This window comes from Cucurbita pepo, chromosome 19, assembly GCF_057944985.1.
Source record: "Cucurbita pepo subsp. pepo isolate OVF chromosome 19, ASM5794498v1, whole genome shotgun sequence".
In the NCBI taxonomy this organism is placed as follows: Eukaryota; Viridiplantae; Streptophyta; class Magnoliopsida; order Cucurbitales; family Cucurbitaceae; genus Cucurbita; species Cucurbita pepo.
This window is the reverse complement of record NC_141816.1, coordinates 9,505,187-9,529,601: the sequence shown is the minus strand read 5'-3', so window position 1 is coordinate 9,529,601 and position 24,415 is coordinate 9,505,187. Positions and strand designations below refer to the sequence as shown.

Below are 24,415 nucleotides of genomic sequence, written 5' to 3'. Positions count from 1 at the left end.
CTAGATTTGATTTGGTCGTTTCTGATCTTATAAGGACAAGTAATGCATGCAAATACACTCTTTGTTTGCAAAGGATAAAATTCTACTTGATTGAAGATTAATCAATTTTTTTTTCTTCTTAAATTTAGAGTAAAATCTCATCTCACAAGCTTATAGTTTTCGTAATCGGGGTTAGTCTTATTAGATGAACACGACTCTCCACAATAGTATGATATTCATCTCTCGTGGCTTTGCTTTGGGCTTCCCCAAAAGGTCTCATACAAGTAGATATAGTATTTTTGATTATAAACCCATGATCATTCCCTAAATTAGCCGATGTCGGACTTTCATTCAACAAGTCTCAACCTCTTCGTTGAGATCTCCGTGAAAGAAAACTTGATCAACATTTAACTAGGATGAAAGTTGGATTTGTGCTGAATATAAGCGGGTACAAATGGTGAAGGTAACGTCTCAGTATAATATACACATTGAGAAAGTGGGTAAGTTTGAAATTTGCTATATCTTATATCTCTACATAAAAACCGTCTTACTTGTAACGAATCGTGTAATGAACCTCGACACAATTCAACTATTTTATGTAAATACCATCGGTTGTTATAATCCTCCACCTCTTCACCTCATGTATTGTAAAAATGAAAAAAAAAAAAACGAATAGACGTCGTGGACGACATTAAGAAGCGATAGTAGAAAAGACATAGTAATCTAGCACATAAACCCTGCTGGGATCAAGCAAGTTTTGTTTTTGAAAGATACTAATAAGAGATCATTGTTGTACACAAGTATTTATGCAACAGCGACAATTACATTCCCATTAAAATGATCAATTTGCAACTGTTTATCAAATATTATACAAATCAAGGTGATGCGGAAACAAAAACAATGAAAAAAAAATCAATAAATAAGCATAATGGAAAAGAGATCCCACAAAACTGATATACAAAAGGCTTCTCTAAGCATCCAATCCTGCACCTAATATGATTGTGTTGCTTGAATAGACCTAGCATTGGCTTGTGAAGGAAAACTACAAAAAGCAAACAGGAAACTTGAAATAGATAAACTGGTCTGCAGATTTTACAACTCTACACCTCCTTGTGCCATCTATTCCCCTTCCCATCAATAAATAAACCAGGGCAGGGTAGTATATTTCCATGGCCAATTATTCAAGGATCCAAGAATATGATGTTATTGACATTGTCATTGTCCCCGTTGTTGATCTTTCCAGGCGTTGATAAAAACGAACATGGTGTTTGAATGATCTTTCGACTCACATCAGCGGAAGATATGTACCGCCATGCCCTTTCCTAAGAACAAGAGGCCCGGCATTCTCAGGTACCTTATCAAGCGCCTTTGTGCAAGCATTGATAACATCCATAAAACCAGTGGCAAGTTGAGCTAGTTGCAAACGGAGCCTCAAATCCCGAGTCCTTTTCAACAAGCATCTAAATGATCTTCCCAAATATTTTGCCCACTCTGCAGGCAACCCTCCCCCAGTCAGCCAGACGGAGAACTGGGACTGGTCCCCACGGGCAGCGACTTCGGACCTATAAAATCTTGCAATGTCGCCTAACATTGAAGGATGGAGTGGAAGCACAGTGACAAATTCAGCCACGAAGTCTTCTAAAATATCTGGCTTAAGCATTTGATTCCAAATGACTAAAGCCCACTCGCTTGGCTGGTCGAGATCATAAGCTTCAGCAACAATTAGTGCCTCCTGGAATCTTGATTGGTCGACGAGAGCTCTTCGGGCATTGGTTTCTGTCTGGAAGAGCCATTTAAAGTCGGGCATCCTAATTTGAAGGGACACTAGAGAGGCCTGAGCACAGGATCTGCGAGTTTTGTTGCCAGCATCAATGGAAGAATAAACCTCAGCAGCTTTAATGTAGTACAGCATGGCATCTAAAAGGTCTTCGTTCTGGTCCTTGTCATAGCGGCGGAACCACATCTCACAAGACTGCTCTGCCTGTGTCTCCAAAAGGGCAGCTGTTTCATGCTTCATGTCAAAATGGCTGTAAACCTGTATGCATGATGTAAATCACCAAATTAAACACGAGAGATGTTGCTCTGAGGTTAATTTCCATCGAAGTATACATCAAAACAAGTACTTCAGGAATTTTCCGCTGCCTAAGATTTACGAAAAGAAAACTAGTACCGTAGTCCACTCGGATCATGCATATCTTAGAAGAAGAGAATGGAGGATAAAAAGATAAACAAGGAACACTAAGTTCACAGGAATAATTTGTATAGTAAACCTTGGGTTAGACATTATGAAAGCAAATCTTTGGTCATTTAATCTTAAATAATACTAATACTCCATCAAATGTTAACACATGCTGATATTTCTGCTAACTATCTAAATAAATAACAAAAGTAACTTGATCCAGAAGGACAATAAAACAAAAATATAGCATACGGAGTTGACAAAAGTAATTTCAGAACCATAACAAAGGGTAATGTTGATAAAATAAGATAACTAAGGCTATGTTGGACTAGTGAGATGAAATAAATGATAAAATAGCCAACCATTCAAAACCATAACATCTTAGCATAATATCAGCCCAAATGTTGATGTCCTTGATAAGTTGCAAGCATCTGCTAAGCATGCGATATAAAATAATTCCTACCAAGCCAACGGAAGATCTAACTGAATATGACATCTTATGAATTTATTGCAATTGTCAAGAATATTACACATTGGATATTGTGAACAAGTCTACAAACCTTTGCAAATGCATCAAGATCATTGGGGATTAAATGCTTAAGGGATGTAAGAACAGCGATACGAAAGCCCCTGACAGCCTCAGCACTGCCTGTGCTTGTACTTATAGCAGCCGAAAACTTTTGAAGAAGAAATTCTAGTTGATTGTTCTCGATAAGAATGCCAAGAATAAAACTAAGGGCATAGAAGTTTCCAACTCCAGTGATCAGACGAGCTAAACATGGAAAATCACCCTCAGCTACATAAGCCTCAACTCTTGTGGCAGCAAGAGCCACGAGAACATCAACCCCATCGAGGCAAGCTGATGATTTGTAGAAGTGGTGAGACAAAATTAAAAGTTCAACCTAAAACAGAACATTTTTTAGAAGTCAGAAGACTTGAGTCAAAATTCTTAAGAATAAGAAATCAACTTATTAAACTTGAGTCAACATCTAGACATTTGATGGAATGAGAAAGAACAACACTGCTTATAACACTTAACTGAATAAAACTTTCACAATGCCTACTGTGTATAAGAAAGAAAATGAAATTCCAGTTTCCATCACTACCAGAGGTCTATTTCTTAAATAATATTACCCCAAGGAATCACACTAAGCAGGCCAAATCTTTTATCCAAACAGCAGTCCATAATAGAATAATATAGAAACGATTATAATTCACAGTCTATCCACGTATTACTAATAACTAACAGTATCATAACTCCAAAAAAAAAAAAAAAATCCACATTTTCTTCTCATGTTTTCTATTTTCACTCGAGACCCATTTTCTTTCATGATGGAAAAATGAATGTCATAGTCACAGTAGTACCTCACAGGCATGTGGTATCTCTTGTCCAGTAATAACTAAACGCATCAAGGCATGCCCAATCTCTGGTTCAGAAGGACAAAGTTCTGACCACTTCAAGAAATCAGAGAATCTCCATAGTAGAGGAGCAGGTCCTTCATCTTTCTGGGAATCCATATAACCTCCACGATGTGCAGCCAGCAAGCCCTAATTTTTTCAAAATCATAAGAGGTCAGTTTAGATTAAGAACTGATACTCACCCCATGGGTTCATTCAAACTAAGGAAAATTATCCAGATTCATGCATAATATCTTTAAATACAATCGATCAAATAGAGACTGAAATCAAAGCAAGTTTGATATTAAGCTTTGGAGATAATTCAACTGAATCTAAATTCATAATTCTGGAGATCTACTAGGCACTCAGTTGGGAAAACAACCTTGAGAAAAGATTCTGCAAGAATTTGAGCAATACTAGCAGCAGGCATAGAGTGAGTCTGCACAAGGAAATTTGCCTCCTCAAATGACTCTTGTGCCTTGAGAGAGAGCAGCTGTAATAGTTCAATTGGCTGTTTGTTATATGCCTCTGAAAATGGAAGTCCCAAGACATTTGCTGCTTTTACGACCGCAATTACTCTTCTACAAAGCCCACGTCCACCACCTTCAGCAAAAACTGTTGCTAGAGTCTCCAAAACCTATACATATGAACATGCGGATCATGCACATCAACCAAAATAAGAACAGGAGTTATCATTGGATGGCAATAAATTCAGAAAACTGAAAGAGCCTAGTAAGAAGGGGATGGTATTTTCATTTTAACAATTGCTACTAAGTTTAACATAAATAAGAGTGAGAGAAACAGGATTGACAGAAACCTGCAATGGGTTGAGATACTGATCAACTTGAATACCAGATGAAAGAATAACTGAACATAAATCCCCATCAAGCATGGACATTGGAACCTCGCGATTGGAGGTTGATATAGCTGCGAGCTTAAAAGAAGCATCCACAAGAAGGAATTCTGAAGGCACTTGCTCAGGAGATAGCTTTTGTTGAAGCTGCTTGGCAGCCGTAATTTGTCCAAACTCTAGCAATGAAAGAATGGCTCTTTCCACCTCTGCAGGCCCAATCCTTTCTTCCCACCCTGAAAATGATGTATCCATTTTTAAGTTCTCATCTTGCATGTGCAAGTCATTTTTAAAATTGGAAGAAATATATCCATCTTCAGAGTTAGTGTTCATGTCTGCAGAGTCTGCTAATGGCCTTCGTAGTAACATGGAACCTTTTGTCCTCCTTTTTGCCTTTGTATTCCCCCCTCCTGCAGTTGAAAGACCAGCATCTAATACTTGACTTTTATGATGAGTCTGGCTGTTTTCTCTGACCTCATGTTTATCCATATTTTTACTCGTCATTGTACTTATATGTTTATCCATTTTTGATATCATACTTGCAGTCAAGTCGATAATACTTGAGCTATTCCTAGATTTACATTCCCGGATGGAGCCACTGATGTTCAGGTCCCGTTCATTTTTCAGTTCAGCTTCTGACTCTACAGCCAGCAGCCAAACCTTGGTCTCAATTTCTCGTAGAAGATGCAATGGATAAACCCTAATAAGTTGGATCACACAAGTTAGTGACAATAATTTTAAATGCAGAATAATAAAGCATATGTTAAAATTTAAGACAAGTTTCTTACGGATAGGACATGGTAAACATCCCGCTTAACCATTGCAAGGAAAGTAATAATAGTTCATGAAGCTCCTTGGCTGGAAGATCTTTCTCCACAGCTTCTGCATGTTTGAGGAAAAACAATCCAGCCTACGAACAGAAGATAGCAATTGTCAGTAGATTGTTCACAAGTCAAAAAAATCTCATTCAAATATCAAGCAGATACCACACTACCAGTTCCACATACCTGTAAAGCAGGAAAGGAATATCTGATGAAGAGTGCCTGGCAGTGACCCCACAATGCAACTCTCTCTTCTTGAACATCCCATAAGAATTCCTTCCACTCTGCTACCATAGATTCAGCCTAAAGAAGGAGAGAACCATTAGCGAAACAATAACACCTCTTCTTTTACTTTTTACCATACCACCACTGCCACCCCCCCCCCCCCCCCCCCCCCCCCCCAACCCACAGGATAACATGAACGCAACAAATATTTTAAGTCTTCTGAACATTAAGCCACTTCTTCAAGTTCGTTAGACTAGCTATACTTTACCATGAGTTTTAGTTCCCAGCAGAAATGATGATAAACTCGAGGAAATTGTACAGCTGACCATGAATTTTGAAGGTTAAAAAAAGAGTCCCACATGAAGTGAAATAGAAACAACACAAACTTGAACAAAATGGGGAACTTCATTTAAATCTACAATCCTCACATTGTCTAATATAGCTAATAGAAAGTGAGTAGAACGAAGAAAACAGTTCTTTTTAAGTTTTTCTCTGTGAATAATACAACTAATACAATCAATTCGCATATAAAGCTTACAGCGCCAAAGACACTTCTAGGTATTGAAGCAGCCATGCCAAATATGGTATATTTCTCATCTTAGCAGACAAATATCCTGTCTCTTACAAGTCTTAGCAATACTTGTACAAAATGTTACCCCAATTCAAACCAAAAACTATTGGCCGATTATGAATATTTAGCGTTGCAATCATAAAGTATACAAATGAGAAGTATTCTATTTAGTTTGACTACCAATAAGAAGAATAACTTGCAACATGATCAAAAAGTCAACCAGGAACTTTATGCTAGAATACCTGAGTTTCCGTGACATGATGACTAGCTGATTTCCAAGAACCCCCACTAGCTTCCAGTTGCTTTGCCCAATTGCGTGCTTGCTCCCAATGTCTATTATTTTCTAGCGCTGATAAAAGTGATGCATCATCTAGAGCCTCATTTCCAAGGTGCAGCCCATCATCTATACGTAATAAAGGCTCTGCTAAATTGATTTTATAATAAAGTCGTCGATAATATGAGGCAGAAAATCCTCCATCACCAAAATCAGTTGCAGCTAGAAGTTTCAGTAGGCATCTTCTTTCATATGGAGATGGACAAACAGACAGTACCGCATTGGCAGCCTTGACAGCAGTCGACCCAGTCCATGATGTCCCAGTATTTTCTTCTCCCTCAACATTTGCATGAGAATAGATTGCTTCATCCTTAACTCGTGCAGAAAATGAACCTAAATGTGCTGAAGCTTCAGCTAAACACATTTGTGAAAATGCCTAATGAACGATTAACTTTGTATCAGTAGATGATTTGTTTAAAGAAAATTCAAAGAAATTTTATGAAGGAAAGGAGTGGGGATCATATGGGACTAAACGGTTAACCTGAAGTGCACGGATGAATGGTAGCAGGGAACATGAAGGAAGGAACATCTCAAAAGCCCTCAACAGAGGCAAGAATAGTTTCTGTTCACAAAGCACAGAAACCATCTTGGACAAAGATGATGGTGCTTCATCTGAATCATATGAAACAGAAATCCGTTGGGGTTCCTGAACTATCTTTCCTTCTTCCTTGACAATAGAGTCACCTGGAACATTAGTTGATGCACGTGAAGCACTGAAATTATCAGATATCGCTATAACTGATGGATCATCAGAAACGGAATCCATGGTTCGCCTTCGTTTGGGATTTTTCCGGCAGTAATGAAATGCAGATGATCTACACCCAGCTGGCAAGGTATTGGTAGCTTCTACTGCTGCCCCGACATTTTCTGCTATCTGGGAAGCAATATCATTTACCTTAATGGATGTAGTTTCCCTGTATATAACTCAGAATCAGAAAAGATCTTCGGCTTGGTATTTGTAAATATCCTACTTAGAATGAAAAAAATCAATAACAAGAAAAGGATAATAATAACTGAACATATATAAATATAATACTCGCATAAAAGCAATGAAATAACAACTTAAAACTAATGGTATACTTCCAAGTAAGATACTAACTATCTATATATTTCATTTCCAAAATGAACAATTGATCGTCACCTTGCTGCTGTAATTTCTAGCCAAACAGTAAGACAGGATAATGGAGAGACGTCTGGGAAGCAAGAAGCAATCATTGCCAAAATAGACCAGGACAACTCTTCTGCCTTTATCAAGAGAGCTTTTCCCGGGTTCTTCTTTTTCTCACATTCAGCTAAAATGGTAAAGAGCTCAACAGGAATATACATACTTCCATCTAAAATGGTGGTTTGACCTTTTTTCTCTTCAGTGTCGGAGTATGATGAAGGGCCAGGGCTTTTCCTCGACTGTACAGACTTCAATACCGTTAATATATGGATTTTGAGACGTGGATCACTGAACTCTTTTGATGCCTAGAGAGAAATAAAATGGAAGAAATAAGGATAAGAGATTTAATAAGTGACTACTCAAATTAATAAATATACAGGACTCACTACTTGGATTACTGTGTCAAAGGGGTACCCGCCAACATGAGCCTCAGTTAAAAATCCAACCTTTCAAATATAAGAGACATTGGATCAGAATGTGAATCGTCACAGTTGAGAAAATTAGTTCAGTATTAATATAGACTGAAGGAGAATACCCAGTCATTGTCTCTTGCTAACAAAGCAAGATATTTCGAACTTAGAGGAATCCTATGCATCCGACAAAAGACTCTAACTAAATTCCAGTGATGGCTTGCAGCTTTCTGCTGATTTCTTAGCTCAGTCCCATCACCTTTACCACATAATAACCACGATCCACATGAATTTCCATCGACCATGTGGGGAAGACTAACCTCTTCCAAATGCTGTAGGACAAACAAAAGCACCTGTGAACAACGTTTTGGAGGTGCTGGATCAGAAGTGCCCTTTGGCTCATTGACACTTGAGCTTTCCTGGTGCAGATACTCATCAGCCAGAGCTCGAGCAAGAGTCTCTATTTTATCAGATTCTAAGGGTACTGGGTGAAAAGCAGAACCCTTAGGTGAAAGTTGCCTGAAATTCTCAAAGGATTGCCCAGACTTGTAAAATGTCGATATTCGTCTTAAAGCTGCTACATCTACACGGAGCATACTGGCAGACAAACCACCTAGCTCCAGGAGAAAAGCACATGAGGCAACTAACACGGAGTTCTCAAAATGCGTAATGGCAAGTGGAATAACCTGAAAATCAAGTGTGGAGCAATTTTTACAAACTCAAGTAAAACAGTTAAACTTTGCATAATTAATTGAGTCAACTATTTGTCAAGGAAAAGTATCAACAGTATAATTAAAAGAATTTACGAATACTAGAATGACTGGAAGGAGCCTGTAGTTGTCAGAGGTGGGTAAGCTGGTTGGAAATTTTAGCAACCTGGTCCAGGAATGGATAGATCTAGTGTTACCCCAAAAAGGAATATGCCCAATAATTTATAGGTCAATTTCCCAAGGAGATTGAAATCTGCTGTTTAAATCCTCCTGCTCTCCTAGGAACATAATTAATCAAACCAGCATAGATTTTGATTGGTTACCTATAGTCCTAAAGTAAGTTTGAAAGATTCTATGGACATCAAATAAGCTATCAGTCTTTCCTTCATCTCGAGGAGAGTGGATCCTTGATTTTAAAATAACTCTCGATGATAAGGGGACTCTTGGGAGGGCCAAAAGAAAAGGCAAAATAATAACGAAAAGAAATCATGGATGCAGCAGTTATCAGATAACAATAAAGAAAAAGTGAAGGACAAGTAAAAAGATTAGAGAAAGATGGTTTTATAAGAAAATTAAGTAAAATGGTATTTAATTGGATCATTGAAAAAATGATTAAGGACCTCAGAGAGTCATTTGAGCATGAGTAGAGAATCAGCAAACCATTTTGTTTCATTGTAACGACTTCCACAAGTTGCAGTTTGAATCATCCTTCCAGTGTGCAACATCTTACAAAGATTTATTGATCATTAAGTTGGAATGCTTTTCTTTGGAAGGATGCCCAGAAAGAGAACTTTCTGAAAACATGTCATTTTCATAATCGTTAGATTATTTATCAATTGAAAAGAAATATGAGCTTTTGGGTGGGGGTTTTCTCTTCCCCTGCCTCTTAGACTGTTCTCTTTGCTCTGCTTTGTGCTAATGCTTTAAGCTTGTTTCTTTTATTAAAAAAACGTAAAATGAGAATGTTTAAGTCAACAGTTGACGATGTTGAAGTCACTTAGAAAAAAATTAAACATTTCACTTATTTATTGATCAAACAATTTTGTATCTTTAGATTTTGACACTTCTTTTGATCCTTTCTGTCCTCCATGATGTTCTTTTTTTGTAGTTTTGACATTTACCTTATCCCCTTAGTGTTTGATTGCTGTGTTACAATAATAATCATTGCCTATTATAACGGAAAAGAAAATAATAATAAATCCTTACCGAAGAAAGAAGAGATTGTTCCATTGGTGTCAAAGGCGCAAAAAGTGTCTGTAGATCCAACTGTATATTTGATTGTCCAATTGCTGAACCTGACTGAATCTCTGATTTCAATTTCTGAACTCTAGCAACAAGAAGATGATTAAAAGCTGATAATGCACGTCCACGATGCAAGTTGTGCTCAAGCCCAAGTCCAGTTTCCTAAAGGCAATAGATTAGCTGAGCTGAGTGTATGGCTTAAAGGAAGCACACATGTGTCTACCAATAACGCCAACAATTATATACTGATAGACTCCACATTACAAAATGTGGCAACGTGTATTAGATGAGATAGTAAACCGTAAAATAATATAACAGAAAAAATAAACAAGATTGGCGAGATTGAGGATCTGTCAAGATAACTAAGACATTTAATATGATTTTGATGGATGAGCTAGGCCGTTTAATTCTTTGGGCAATGTAAAAGCATCATGACACCTGCAATGTATGGGGGTTTTATCAAGGGATCTGCACCCATAAACATCATCAATTGTTTTTCAACAATTACTAATCGTGTACAAGTTTAAAGATCGAGAGTTTATCTGAGAGACAAAATGCATCATGTAAACAGAAAAGAAATAGAATCTGTTTCACCCTTCATCGATAATGGTTAGATGTTAGGAAAGTTTTAGGAAATCCACAGGACTCTCTTGAGCTTTTAAAAATAACTAGTAATATTTTTTGATAAAAACAGCACATTAATGTAAGACCTTTAACAAATAAAACTTCCAACTACCAGATAACACAACATATATGGTATCTTTATATAAACAGGCAATGACAATCATCTATTCTCAATAATTGGGAGGAAACAATACCTTACGGAAGTGTTCCCTTATCTCCCCTGGCACATGATAAATTTTGAAATATACTGTAAAGCAAGAAGATTCCTAATTCACATTGCCAGATAGTAATATGCAGTGCAGTTGAGAATTAGGAATCTATTTTACAATATTTTTCAAAACTTATCATATAGCCAGGGGAGATAAGGGAGCACTTTCATATGGAATAAATGCTTCCCTCAACAAAATACTTCTTTCTACTTTGCGTGATAACAAAGAGAAAACAATTGAGAAATTTCGGAGAATAAGAACCATATAAGGTTAAAGAAATCTTGTATAAGTTCAAAAGGGAAAATAAAGGCCAATTACTGAAGTAGCTGCCGAGAAATTCAAAGAATATACATATAACCTATAGTTGGACATACCTTGAGAGATGAATCATATAATTCATCTTCAATGTGCTTCTGTATGGCTGCTTCCCAAGAGATTGGACTGATTTCAGAATGTTCATCATCATTCATAAAAAAATATACATCCCTCTCCCATAATGCTTGCCCCGTTGGCAAACCTGAAATCGATTGCCATCCAAGAGGACCCTGTGATAGAATTTGCACAAACATAAAGCATATACAAAAATCTGAGCCTCGACTTTTAGAAGTAACATCCCTAAATCTTAGGGTAATTTGCTGCAGGACGCTAACTGAACTGTAACACAATTTCGATTATCATAACTGCATCGTTAGTTGTTAGTTCAGTTGAACAGCTGTCTAACAAGCTGTTTATTAACTTAAATGAGTAGCTAATCTTGCGTATAAAACAGGAGCCAGCTAGCCAATGACAAAAGGCGAATGATTGATTTCAGAAAAAAGAAAATTTTATGATTCACTTGAGTGAAGAGTGCTAATACAAAGAAATAGTGTGGATAGAAATGAATATTCAATGAACATAAGAAGGTTCTATGGTTCAAAGCTTGTCCGACCCTTCTGTGGATAGCAAGTGGACTGACGCATTTTATTTTGATTAGTGTGGAGTACAAGAAAGATCATCAAGTGGTTAAGTGTCAATGGAAAGGAGTAGTAAGCATTCAAAGTCCATCCATTCTAATCTCCAGTAAAATTTAAAAAGTGGATACATTTCTAATCTACTGTCTGTTAATTCAATGAATCATTTAGTTCAGAATGATGACAAAATGCATGGGTTGTTAAAAGGATAGAGAATGAAACCTGGACATAGAGATGAAGCAATCTCCTAACTGCCTTGGGAAACCAGCATGGTAGCATATGTAAAAGTGAAGTATCACGTCCAGCAGAAAAAATGGTGCTGTTACGCCAATGTAGATATTCAGATAACGCTGAAATGCAGAAACAATGAATTGTGAACTGATTAAACACTCGAGTGCAGAAATAATGACAGAGTGAAAATTACAATGAAGCTTCTGCACAAGAAGTTCAAAATGGAGGAGGAGAAGCTAACCATTCTTCCATTTTGGACCCAAAAAATTGCAAGTTGTATCTTGCTGGAAAGCCGATGTAACTAGGGCACGGCACAACGTAGGGAATCGTTGCAGGACTGGCCTGAGGTTTTCAAGAGTACATTGGGCTGACGAGCTACTATGTCTGTTTACACCACTGCTATTTAAACAATCTTGGATTGGGGAAGGAGCATACATTAGAGTTGCTAGGGCTGCCATTTCTCCCCCACCTTCAGCAATGTCAGCAACAGTGGAAATAATCTCTTCAATATTCCGAACACTGAGGTTGGGATCATGAACTAAATTCAGTGGCATTATTGAGCGAGCATTAGAAAATGATGCATCGTATTCGCAGCCCCTGATCCTCGACAGAAGTAGCCATCTTGCCCAATGGCAATCTCCCTACATCAGCACACCATAAGAATAGAGGGCAAAAGACGAGCATACAAACTAAATTTTAAAGAGTGTTAATAGGCAAAATCAAAGGATACTCGAAGGAATGTTTGATATATTAAGGTCATGAGGAAAATAGTAATAAGTTCGCCTCTGTGAGTGAGGCACATTGTCTCAGAAGCAACCTAACGTGACTCACCAAACAACAAACGTAAAATAAATTCAATGCAAAGATTTTTTTTTTTGAAAATATAGTAAGGTGTAGAAGTTGAACAGGAATATAAGACAACTGATGGTCCCACCAAAATGACTAAAATGCCAGCATTCCAGCTTCATGTAAACAGAAATTGTACTCCTGGGATATCTTGGCAAGACTTAATCACTATGCTGAAGCGAGGGAAATTTGAGTGGGCTGCTTAGTAATCTAAAATATTGTCAAATACGTATTTCATTAAAAATGACCACAAACATAGCCTTCAAAAGAAATTACCCAATTGTGATAACGACAGAAGGTCAATCTTCTTGTGTTTCTAAAATAGGTTGTGAGTCTATTCTACAGTTTATTTTCAGCTACTTTTGTCAATTAACCAGACTCCATGTTCTATGGTCAAAAAGGACTCAAAACAGAAGTATCTAAAGCAAAAAGAGTAACTTGTAGGGTAAATATAAAATAAAGCAAATGAAAAATACAATAAATTGGGCTTAGCTGGCTCGAGCCAAGATCAACATGAATCCCACAAAAATTTCCCTCATTTATCTCTGACTCTCACTTGCTACGAACTCATCCCTTAAACTGTCAAACTCACTCACTCACATAAGCTACTTTAAATATGTAAGAAGCAACAGACGAAAGATGAATGATGGCTATTAAATAAAATCAGGAAATATAGAAATAAGAAGCCACACTGACTGAATGTGTTGATACTTACAGCAGCTTCCAGTAGTGAATGAACTGAATTATTATCAATAACCAGTTTATGATGGTCCAGATAAAGGTCGAGAAGAAAAGGCAAGTTATACTGTGAACAGTGATGTATGAAAACTTTATACAATGCTTGCACAGAATCAACAGAATATGCCCCGCCCTTGTTTGAAGATCTTTGATCAACTGAACTGCTGATGTGGTCATCCATAGAAGCAATCTCATCAAGTCTGTGTATAATGAAGCCAGAACGGGCAAGAAGAGGTACCAGCTCCATTGAGCCTTCCCAATATTCCTTCAGAAATATAAAATGCCTTGCAAGCTTCTCCTCCAAGAGCATGCCCAACAATTTGGAGCACATAATATTAGCTGAAAATTTGAAAATTTTGACGTTGGGAATGTACAAGCAAACAGCATCTAACTCTTCTAGAGGATATAAGTAATTGCTGTAAAAAGTAGACTCTCTGTTGCACCCAACTGCTGAAGCTGACTGTAGACCATCTAAGCTTACTTGGAGGCTCCCATCCAAAATATTAGCATCAGGAATCATATCGAGAAGTCTTGATACTCCATCCCAGTTATTATGGCATATATGGTAATCAAGTTGAGATTCCCATGCTACATGGATACCGTTACCCAAAGATTGATCCAGTAATATCTGTACAAAGAAAGATGTAATATAAACCAGTTAATATCCCACATCAAACGCAACTGGACAACAAAAACAAAGTGGATCAATCTGACCATATTTGGGTACAGGTGTGGGGGTGATAAGAAAGGAGAGGAGCGAAATTCATGCAGTCTATGATTTTTTATCAGAGATATAAATGGACCTAGATAGTACAGTTTAAACCACAGCAGTTGAAGAAGTGAAAAACAAAAAAGAAGACTAGACACAGGGTCTGGCAATAGAGCCTGAGCTATGACAAGAACTCCAATTCCTACAAGCTTCATCAGATTGGCGCTCCAATATCAATATTAGGCACTGAAACGAAGATTCAGGTGCACTGTGGGGCTCGTTTACATAACTTATGGATCTTAGGATAAAGGGGGATGCAAGGGAGTCTTGATGTTATTTTCCCTTCTTTTGCTGTCCTTTGCTGTTCACTTACTAGTGTTAGATTTTAGCTCAGCTATCAGTTAGACCACCAATTACAAAAGTATATTCTGGGAGGGGTAAAAAGATGAATGCAACTCATGTAACTTCCACAAACTAGTTATTCGGGATTGTAACCTCCATAGGTCTATGAAATTATGACTAGACAAGACTAGGTTGTTCTAGACCGGGGGTACAAGTAGCAAAAGATTCTGAGAGAGATGCAAAGCTTGGCCCTCTCAAATTGGCTGTAATCCAGTCGGCTGTAGGTTAGAGTGGATATATTAAATTTTCATCTAAAAGTTTGTTTCTTTTTATTAAATTTTTATAAATTAAAAAAAAAAAAAAAAAAAAAAAAAAAAAAGAAACCTTAAATGAACTGCAGAAAGCAACTGTGTAATCCTTTACATTTGATACATGAAAGCATAAGGTGCAAGAGACTTATTTAGGACTTACTTAGCTCCCAAAATTAATCACCCATTAACTAAAAGCTGAATCGTGGCAGCCAATTCAATATTAGTGCAGTAGCCACAGGAAACCTATATACCCGATCACTATCCATTAATTCTTGCAAACAGATTTTGAAGCAAGGAAATATTAATGCAGATTCATTGTTTCAAAGGAATCGGGTTCACATAAAACAGGTGGTTGTACCAGAGAAGTTAAACATGACTTACACGATCAGTTGTTCGCTGATCCCACGTGTTTGTCCAAATGGCAGCGGCAGCCCAATATCCTATATGAGCATTATCTTCAGTGGTCTCCACGACAGAAGAGCTCTCATTGGCATTGGGCCACGAACCTAAAACCACACCATCAACCTCACCACAATCAATGAAAGTATTGTTGATTAAATGGAAACGTAATGTCCTCAATTCAGTTTCTCCTGGGCTGTTAGAACTTGATGGGAATCCCATATTTGCTTTCTGCCTGCTCAGAAATGTTTTCCAGAAATTACTGCTTGGGTAGAGCCTCTAATCCATTCCCCCATTTATAAAGAAGTGCAGAAAAGAGCATACTTTAGTTCCAAATGGATAAAAAAGAATTAAGATTTTAATTTGAACTGACTCAAAATGGACGCAACAAAAGTGATTGATACCTCAATATGTAATATTCTATCCATCATCCTCTGGTCAAATGGCCCCAGATAACCATATTTTTTCATCTCCGCAGCAATTTCCACTCGAAAAGATCTGTTAATTGTACCATACAACAATTGCTTGAGGCTAACTTCAATGTCATCTCCAAGCCTCTGCAGCGTAGCAATGGCAAGCCCAGTCTCACCCTGTACAACACAAACATGCTGTTAAGAAAATATGGATACACAAACAGGAGAAAAGTTGCTGAAACTACCTTTAAGAAGAGATCATAAGCAATAGCTCTTCCAATGTCACGAATTTCAGAAAATGTATCATGAGGTTCGTTCTCTTCAATTAATTCTCTCAAATGATTTATGTGCAGTTGAAGAACAGCCAAAGGAAGACGGCCAGAGAGAAGAGCATCTTTAACCACATTTTTAAGTGGCAACTTATCTGACTTCCAACGTGCAATCATCTGGTTAGGATTCTCCAAGGGAACAACTTTCTTTTCCAGGACTCCTTGTGGTACAACAGCCGAGTCTTCGTCTAAATCTTCTGAATTGAACTGGGATCCGGAAACCATGGGCATGATAGCAAGACCATCTACAACGTTAGAGTTCAAATCATTTGAAGGAAATGACAGTTCATATTGACTTGTACTCCCCAATGGTATTATATCTGTAGAAACAAGCTGTGGTTCATCCAGCAATAGACTGGTTTGGTCAGATACCTCCCCCACGACCTATAAAATCCAATGTTCAAATAAATTATTACTGCTTCAATGAATATAAATTCACATAATATCAATATAAACATACCAATTCCTGACTTGGCCTCTTGAATTTCGAACTAAGATGGCCGTGCAGATTTCTTATTATCTCCAAAAAGTGAGACATCTCATGAAGTTTTCTTGAATGCTCCGATACATTTTGCTTTTGAAAAGGAAGATGCGGGAGAATGGAAATTTCTTGGCCGCTACTAAAGTCATTAAAAGTAGTAGCATTTCTCTTGAACTCAGCCATCCCATATCGATGAATCATTCTGGTCGCAAAGTGTGTCCCAAGTGCAAGAAGCCTACAAATGAAACTCATTTCACGTAAGTTCAGAAGTAAGGTTTTTATCTGTCTTTACTTGTTACAAGGAACAGAGGGGTTTTTTCTTTTTTAACAAGAAACAAATGTAAAGAACAGAGGTTTTAGAATTTAAAAGTTTGTAATATGATGACAATTGGAACATAAAATTAAAATGATCATGTAGTTGTGTATACATACATATTATATAAGCATCTTTAAAACAGTCAAGTTTTGATCAGACAAGAACCCTTCTAAATTAAATGGTTGTACAAACCCTAAAGGAAAAAGAAGGATATGGCATAATACATAAATTAAGTTTTTCACCCAAATTGGGATACTATATTAAGTTACAACTGACACCATGCATACAATCAATATTTACTTCTTTAGCATCTCCCAATTGATAGGAAAACAAACCAACATCGATCATCAAGCAATTACCATAGGAATACTTTTGTAGTTCGTTCCAAGGCTGTTATTTTGTCTAGGCTTTTCCAAATAAGACTCTTGTTCTTATTTTTTTAAAAAAATATCAAACATTTCATCAAGTAGACCTACTAAATATTAGCTTGCAAAAATTTTGTTCGCACACTCAATAAAACAAACAAAAGAATACATAATAAATATGAACTCAAAAAGGTAGAGATTTTAAGAGAATAAAACAAGTGCGTGCAGGCACAAAATAGACATGATTTTTCATCAATTTAGGACAATATAATCAAGCTAATTTGCAAACAAAACGAAAATGACTTGTTGAACACCATGAGAGGTCTGAGCAAGCAAGAGTTCATTTTCATCAACTTGGAGTCTTGTTGCAAGCAAGAGTTCCCAAGCTTTATGAGAGGTCTGGGCCTCTCACTCTTCACCGATGACTGCTCAAAAGTTCATTTTCAACTAACGGTCAAATCTCCCTCCCTCCTACAGTTTCCCTACTGATACTTCAATCTCCCAAACAGACTCCCTGACCACCCTACCCTCACTCAATACACTACCCACATACATAACTATAACAACTCAAGCGGAAAGATTACAAGTGAAACATATTACAGTCTGAGGATTTTCTTTCACTATCTCCAACCCAAAATTTCACTGTGTCTTCGTAAAGTGGAACATAGGGAGCTGTTTATTTATCCAAGCAAATAACTCTCAAATTGCTATCCCACTAAATAAGAACTTCATAATCTTCTGAAGATGGTGGATTAGATGGTCATACACCCAAAATAGTTGCTTGATGGATGTAGAGATCTAGCTGATAGCTCAAGTGTTGTAAAGGACATAGTTGAAAGCTGCAGCCAGAGCCAACTGCAACTGAGACATGCAGTTACATACAGCTCCAACCAATTGATAAGCGGCTTTGCTTATATGTTTATAATGGGAAAAGGACCATAAAATTGTGGAACATGTCTTCTATTCTTTCTATCAACCAACGATCAATACTTAAGAGGATTTTACATTTTAGAAATACCGAAACCCCAATTGGAAATTCCATATCTAATTGATGCTATAAGCATTATGTTTCGTCATCACTTGGAATCTGATCTTCGATATTAAAATTTTAAATTCAGATTACAAAAGGAATTCTGATTGCCTTTCTAAAGATCCAAGTGGAGCAAGTTTTTCCTATTTTTCTACAAAAGGAAATTCCTCTTTATACCATGCTGAGTACTGGAAGCTCCCTCGAACTTTTTAGATATTAGAGAACTTTTCTAACTTTCTAATATTATTGAGACCTGTCTAATTTTTTGCACTTGCAGCAGGTTCCTTGTTCGAGTAGGGTTTTGTCTTCAAATATTCTCTCGTCCTTTTGAAGTTGAAGTTCAAGTAGGGTTTTTTCCCAAGTTTCATATTTCAGGTAGAGGATATGCCGATTTAAGATCAACACTTTTTCTTTAGATTATTTTGATTTAGTGTACAAATTGCTCGGAACATAATACATTGGAAATGGTGCTTAAGAGGATGAATGGAGAAAATGAATATAGATTTATACCTTGAAGCGGCTGAAATATCATTATCATTACCAGCTTTTTGAAACATCAGATGTACGGCAGCAAAGAGTAATCTCAAAATTCCTTCTTCTTCCAAATCAACATCCACAAGCATTTCTAGAGATCTGTCCATCATAAAATTGAAAAGAAAACAAGAATGACTTCTATGACAACTTTAGCAAATCATAAAAATGTGTCAGATGTATATACAAAATATCTCTCCTAAATTGGGTTCAAACCCAAGCCATAAATTATAATGTTCAACTAGTCGAAGTTAAGGACGTGTTTGGAATGACTTTCTAAATGCATAAAAACACATTTTTTTACACTTAAAAGTACTCTTAAAAAGTCATTCCAAACAAATTCTAAATCAACGACCAGTAAAACTACAAATTCCAGGATCCTTATATCTTCGCTCTTGAATGCTTCTTAATTACATTGCAGCCCCTGATCCCAAGTAATAATTCCTTCTTTCTCAATAAATAAATTGAGGATTATCAAAATTAATTGTTTAATTCAATCAAGTACCTCTGAAGAATCTACTGGCGACAGCATAACAACAGTGCACAAGCACTGTTTTGATCATTAATTCAACAAAGACATTGAAACATGAAATGGATCTTACCGCTCTAGTTCATCAAATCTCAAATAGTGCAATGCCATTTGAAAGCAACGCATCCGCACAACTTTCAAGTCCCACCCTGAAATAAACATGTATAAACAGTGAAACCAGTATTTGCCATGTCTTAACACTGCCATTAAAAACTAGATAAAGCACTTATTACATATTAAATTTATAAAAGAAAAAAAAAATCACTGCTGTTATATTTTGTAATTGTATGCTCAATATAATTGCTTGTAGAATATGCGGTCTTCACAACAGAATCCACAGACAGCTAATTCAATTCTGAGACAGTTTGAAAATAGAAAAACCAAAATGAAACTTCCAGGCACAATACCCGAAAAATTTAAGGTCCACCGTACTTCAAGTTATACATTTCCAACTCAGGTGAAAACATAGTCTCTTATAATCATTTTCTTAAACATTGTTAGATACATAGCTATTATAGTTATGCCAATTGATGTCAATATGATTTCATTTTAGCAAAATAAAGACATGTTCTTAAGGTAGAACTCGGTGTACTTAAGATCAAGATCATTCTCATTAAATAAACTGAAATACTGCAATAATGAACAGGATGTATGGTTCATTATTCTCACCGTTCTCAGAACATAAGCGATCTGCCTCATCTATGCTTTCATATAGGAGGACCCTATCCAAAACTTCAACTTGCCAGGGTGACCATGGACACTTGGATTCTTTAAGCTCCAAATCTTTTACTTGATTAGCAGTGCCAAGAATAATATCAGGTTGCGACCTAGCGACATACTCGGAAGGTAGAGAATTTGACGGAATGGTAACAGAAGGCAAAACCACAGAAAGACCATTATTTGTCACCAAATAAAGAGATCCTTGTGAAGTGCAACCAACTGCTTCTCCAACAATATCTTTTTTCCTTCCATCAACAAAAATCATTTGGGATTTCAAGCAGCTATCATCATGGACTTCAGACTTCAGATGCAAATCAAAATGGACAACTTGAGAGATATTCTGGCCACTCATGTTACATCTTTTAATGTATTGCGTAAGTCCCATAGGAGAGAAGCCAAAACAATCATCTTCATTAGTTTTCCAAGTGGAAAGAAACATCTTTCGCATGGTGCAAGATTGTAATTCTCCACCCTCGGACTTCTGATCTTTTAAAAGGGAAGCAGAAGCAGTTAAACAAGAGCACTTATCTCCTCTCCCCCTATAAACCTTTGAGTCCTTAATATTTTGAAGCACATTAGATTTAGTATTACCCCAATGTGAAGCACCTTCATTTTGCTTGGAAAAATCCCTACATGAATGATTCCCCAATGACTCTGAATAGTTCCTCTGACAGCCTATATCATAACCACCAACCTCCCAACTAACTAGAGACCTCCCAAGTTCGAAATCATGAGAATGTGGAAACAGATTTTCATATCCATGGCAATGCTCTAACATATGTTCAATAGCAGAAACAACATATATTACACCAGATGCATCAATCACAGCAAAACGTGAGGAATGAGAATCAGATAATAACCTTCTAAACTTTCTTCTTTCATGAAAACTACGTCTATAAGATAAATCATCTTGGACTTGATCTACTAGATTCCTTTGCAAATCTTGTTTCTCATGCAAGTACTGAGGATTGAGTCCACACGCCTGTAAAACATCAATACATGCAACATGCTTGCCAGACAAAGCAGAGTGTAGGAAGATAAAACCAGAGTCACTTAAACAAACGATAAAATCATTTGAAAAGCAAAAATCTGCCCACTCCATCACCGGTGTAATATATAGGCTTTTCTCAAATTTTACAGAAGACACCCACTTAATTCCCAAATTTCCAACTCTAGCAACAAGAATTAAAGTACCATTTCTGCTTTCAGTTTCAGCACCCTCTTCAACAGATACAGTATCCATTCTCTTCAAAACAAATCCAATTAAAAAATGTGAATCACTTGAAAATATTCTGGAACATTTGTATGATTTATTCATGCCAATGCCTAGTACGTTGGATAAAATGTCAGATAGAAAATGGGTGTCAAATGAAGTTTGACTCATATTACTGTGTGTTCCAAGGATTATTTCATGCCAACTCTGTTCATTGACGAAAGAATCATCAGACTTTGGTGGCGGCAGGTTATAATTAAATATATTAAATGAAACCACCTTTGTAAAGCAAGGAACTGACGTTTTTTCCGGGTACATTGTCCAAATGTTATCTTCAAATTCAACAGTCTTAACTTTAGCAAGAAATGATTGTAAATATCTCTTAGATGCGCTATTTCCTGACAACAGGGCATCATTCTCAAACTCAGAGCAAGAACTGCGTAACATTTCCCCATTCTGATTAGTCCCATTTTCGTCAACATTTCCAGAGGTTTCACAAAAACCAGAACGTTCTTCAATCTCCAAATTTTGAGGTAATCTTGGGGAAGGTCCCCATTCCACCCACCTTCCTTTCCAAAATTCAGATTGCACCATATTTTTACCTTCCACAACAACTTTCTTCGGCTGGTAAAAGGCATGAGCAGTGACACCATGATTTCCAGATACAAATAAAATTTCCTTAAAAGAAGAATCTTCATGCTTCGTATAGGAATCTCCACAAAGCCCCCAAGCAAGTGAACTTACATCACCAAGGAAGTTGTTACAACTTGACCTTGAAAATCTGTTTTTGGTAGGAGAATCCTTATCAACGTCGACAGCCAATCTATTAGAGCATTGTACATCACCTTCAGCATCTTCTTGCCTAGATGTTGTTGATGCTTCTTCTGAGAAAGCTGATGATCCCAAATCTTTTAAGTCGATATCATATTTATTTGGGAAGTCATCACTACACCTGTCGTCCCCTGCAGATCCAAACAAAATGATAACAAATTACAATTAAAAACTTGTGGAGAAGCAAAACAAGAACGAGGGGGTTGGGTAGCTAAATATGTGAAGAAGTGTTGAACCTCCCGCAATTCAATAGAATTAAAATTGTAGCATCGTAAAGAGCATTTTATTGAAGGATACAAAGCCTCCTAAATCTTTGTATGGACGTGACATTATGTTTGATTTTATTAAATACCAATGGGTGTCTAGACCATTTTGCACACCCCAATCCTATTAGATAGCTGTCGAACTCAATAATACTTGGTTTCAAGAAACTCATAAGATAATACTTTTAAGGTGTAGATTTCTGTCCTTGTACCTTTTTATTGTGCGTGTATAATTAAACATCAAAACAAGTGAGGAAATCTAAGGAGAGGAGAAAAGGCAACTTACCTGTATCTAGAGGAAGAAGCAACGCTTCATGTTTGTATGAATGCAATAACAAAATTGACCTTGTAGGAGAGATAAAAGCTTCGCGATACTCTGAGAGGTTAAGTTGAGGCTGTGAAGGATTCCAATTCTGCAGCTGCAGAATGGTAGGACCCTCACAACCTGAAACCGAGTCCATCCTGTCACCCAAAGCAGAGAACAAGACACGGTTAAATGTTAGAAAGTGAAAAATGCTAACAAAGATAGAGAGAGTGACAGGAAGGGAGCAAACAGTACAGTGGCTGTGAGACCGCGGGAAGAGATTCAACCTCTCCCCATTCAACAAGCAGTTGGTAAACAATAACCCACAACATAGTGGGATCTCCAAACATTGTTGAAAGAATAATTTTGGTTAAGGAACCATCCAGTTTCATGAAGTTTTCACTATCTTAAGCAATTGACATCGTGACATTAGGATACCTCCAAAACCTCAAATCTTCACAACCAGAAACAAAGGCTAGAAAGACCAGCTCAAACAAAATAATTGAATCCTTCAGTTCCCAGAAAGAATACGCATGTTTAATAACAAAATCAGCACAAATTTCAGCTGAAGAAAATCTCGTTTTCAAATTAACACAACAAAGTTGAAAAAAAAATGGCAATCAAATCAAAAAATTCAGTATTCACCACGCAAGAGGTTAGCAATCAAGTCCCATCAAACAAAATCGTAGCAACAAAAAAAAAAATAAAAAAAAATATCACACAACATGGCCGATGAATTAAAACAACGCCCGCAACAATTGTATCTCTAAAATAATGGAGAAGATACGATAACAGGAAAAATCAGGATCAAAGAAAATCAAAGAAAACAGTCGGGAAGAAAAACCTGGAACTCAAACTGATAACCTAGCCGACGAAGGAAGCCATTATCACCGTAGTAATTCTCTCTCTCTCTGAATTAGATGTTTTTTTTTTTTTTTTCTCGATTTTTTTGGGTTTTTCTGGAATTGTTCAATCCATAGGAACGGGGAAGACAACAGGCTTTCGCAGGGGAGCGATACAGTCTTACCGACCAAAATTGCAGATAGTATGGGCTTTTTGGTCAATTCACATTCATATTCTTTCGGTCTTTTTCCTGTCCCGTGCAGTTCATGTGCGGAATTTCCCCCGTTCTTTTCACTCACATAAAATTCTATTTTAAAAAGCTTTTCAAAAACACTTTCACAATTATTATTAATAATCATTTAATTTCTTTTTAAAAAATGATTTTTTTCTCACTTTTTCCTAAATTGGTTTATTTTTTTCTATATTTGAATTTTTAATAAATTTCATAAATAATTTTCAAATTTCACTATTTAATTTTTTTTATTTTTTTTAAATTGTATTTCTTTTCTAGTCATTTATCTATAGTTTAAAATAAAGTTAAAAGTTCACTTAAATTCAAATGTTCTAACTAAATAGTCTTATTTTTTTAAAAAAAAAAAAAAAAAACTAGCTTTAATTATATAACTTGTAGCTGCTAAAAATAATAATAAAGTTAAATAAAAACTAAAATATATTAATTAGGTTAAAATTAGACAGGTTATATATTAGTTTTATTGATAAAATTATCAACCTTAATATTTACCATATATATTTAACAACGATCTAATTAATATAATAATTTGTATATATAACAAAATTATTTTTTAAAAAATGAAGAATTTGTCAACAAAAAAAAAATTATAGAAAGACAAGTTTGTCCCCATGCCCGAAAATTACTATTATTTAATTACAGACCAGCATTTTTTGCTTTTTTAATGCTGATTTGTTCCAAAAAGCCCAAAGAAAAGGACTTAGTTTCCAAGTATTTTGGGCCTGAATTACTTATTAGATGGGCTTTTATCCTA

At 36.4% G+C, this 24,415-nt stretch overlaps 1 protein-coding gene across 1 annotated transcript; it reads right to left on the bottom strand.

The window, feature by feature from the left end:
- Positions 1-780: 780 nt before the first annotated feature.
- On the bottom strand, positions 781-23,587 carry LOC111782046 (spatacsin carboxy-terminus protein). The gene is made up of 26 exons (XM_023662812.2): positions 23,413-23,587; positions 22,551-22,726; positions 19,907-22,132; positions 19,311-19,386; positions 18,688-18,810; positions 16,446-16,701; positions 15,902-16,369; positions 15,648-15,833; positions 15,226-15,522; positions 13,460-14,110; positions 12,140-12,539; positions 11,890-12,017; positions 11,092-11,262; positions 9,849-10,046; positions 8,058-8,618; positions 7,909-7,968; positions 7,499-7,827; positions 6,839-7,271; positions 6,266-6,733; positions 5,414-5,530; positions 5,195-5,316; positions 4,374-5,106; positions 3,939-4,193; positions 3,524-3,706; positions 2,719-3,060; positions 781-2,014 (listed from the first exon to the last, which is right to left on the bottom strand). Exons 2-26 carry the CDS (start codon positions 22,723-22,725, stop codon positions 1,265-1,267), a joined length of 9,708 nt encoding a protein of 3,235 aa, XP_023518580.2. The 5' UTR covers position 22,726; positions 23,413-23,587; the 3' UTR covers positions 781-1,264.
- Between the last annotated feature and the right edge of the window lie 828 nt (positions 23,588-24,415).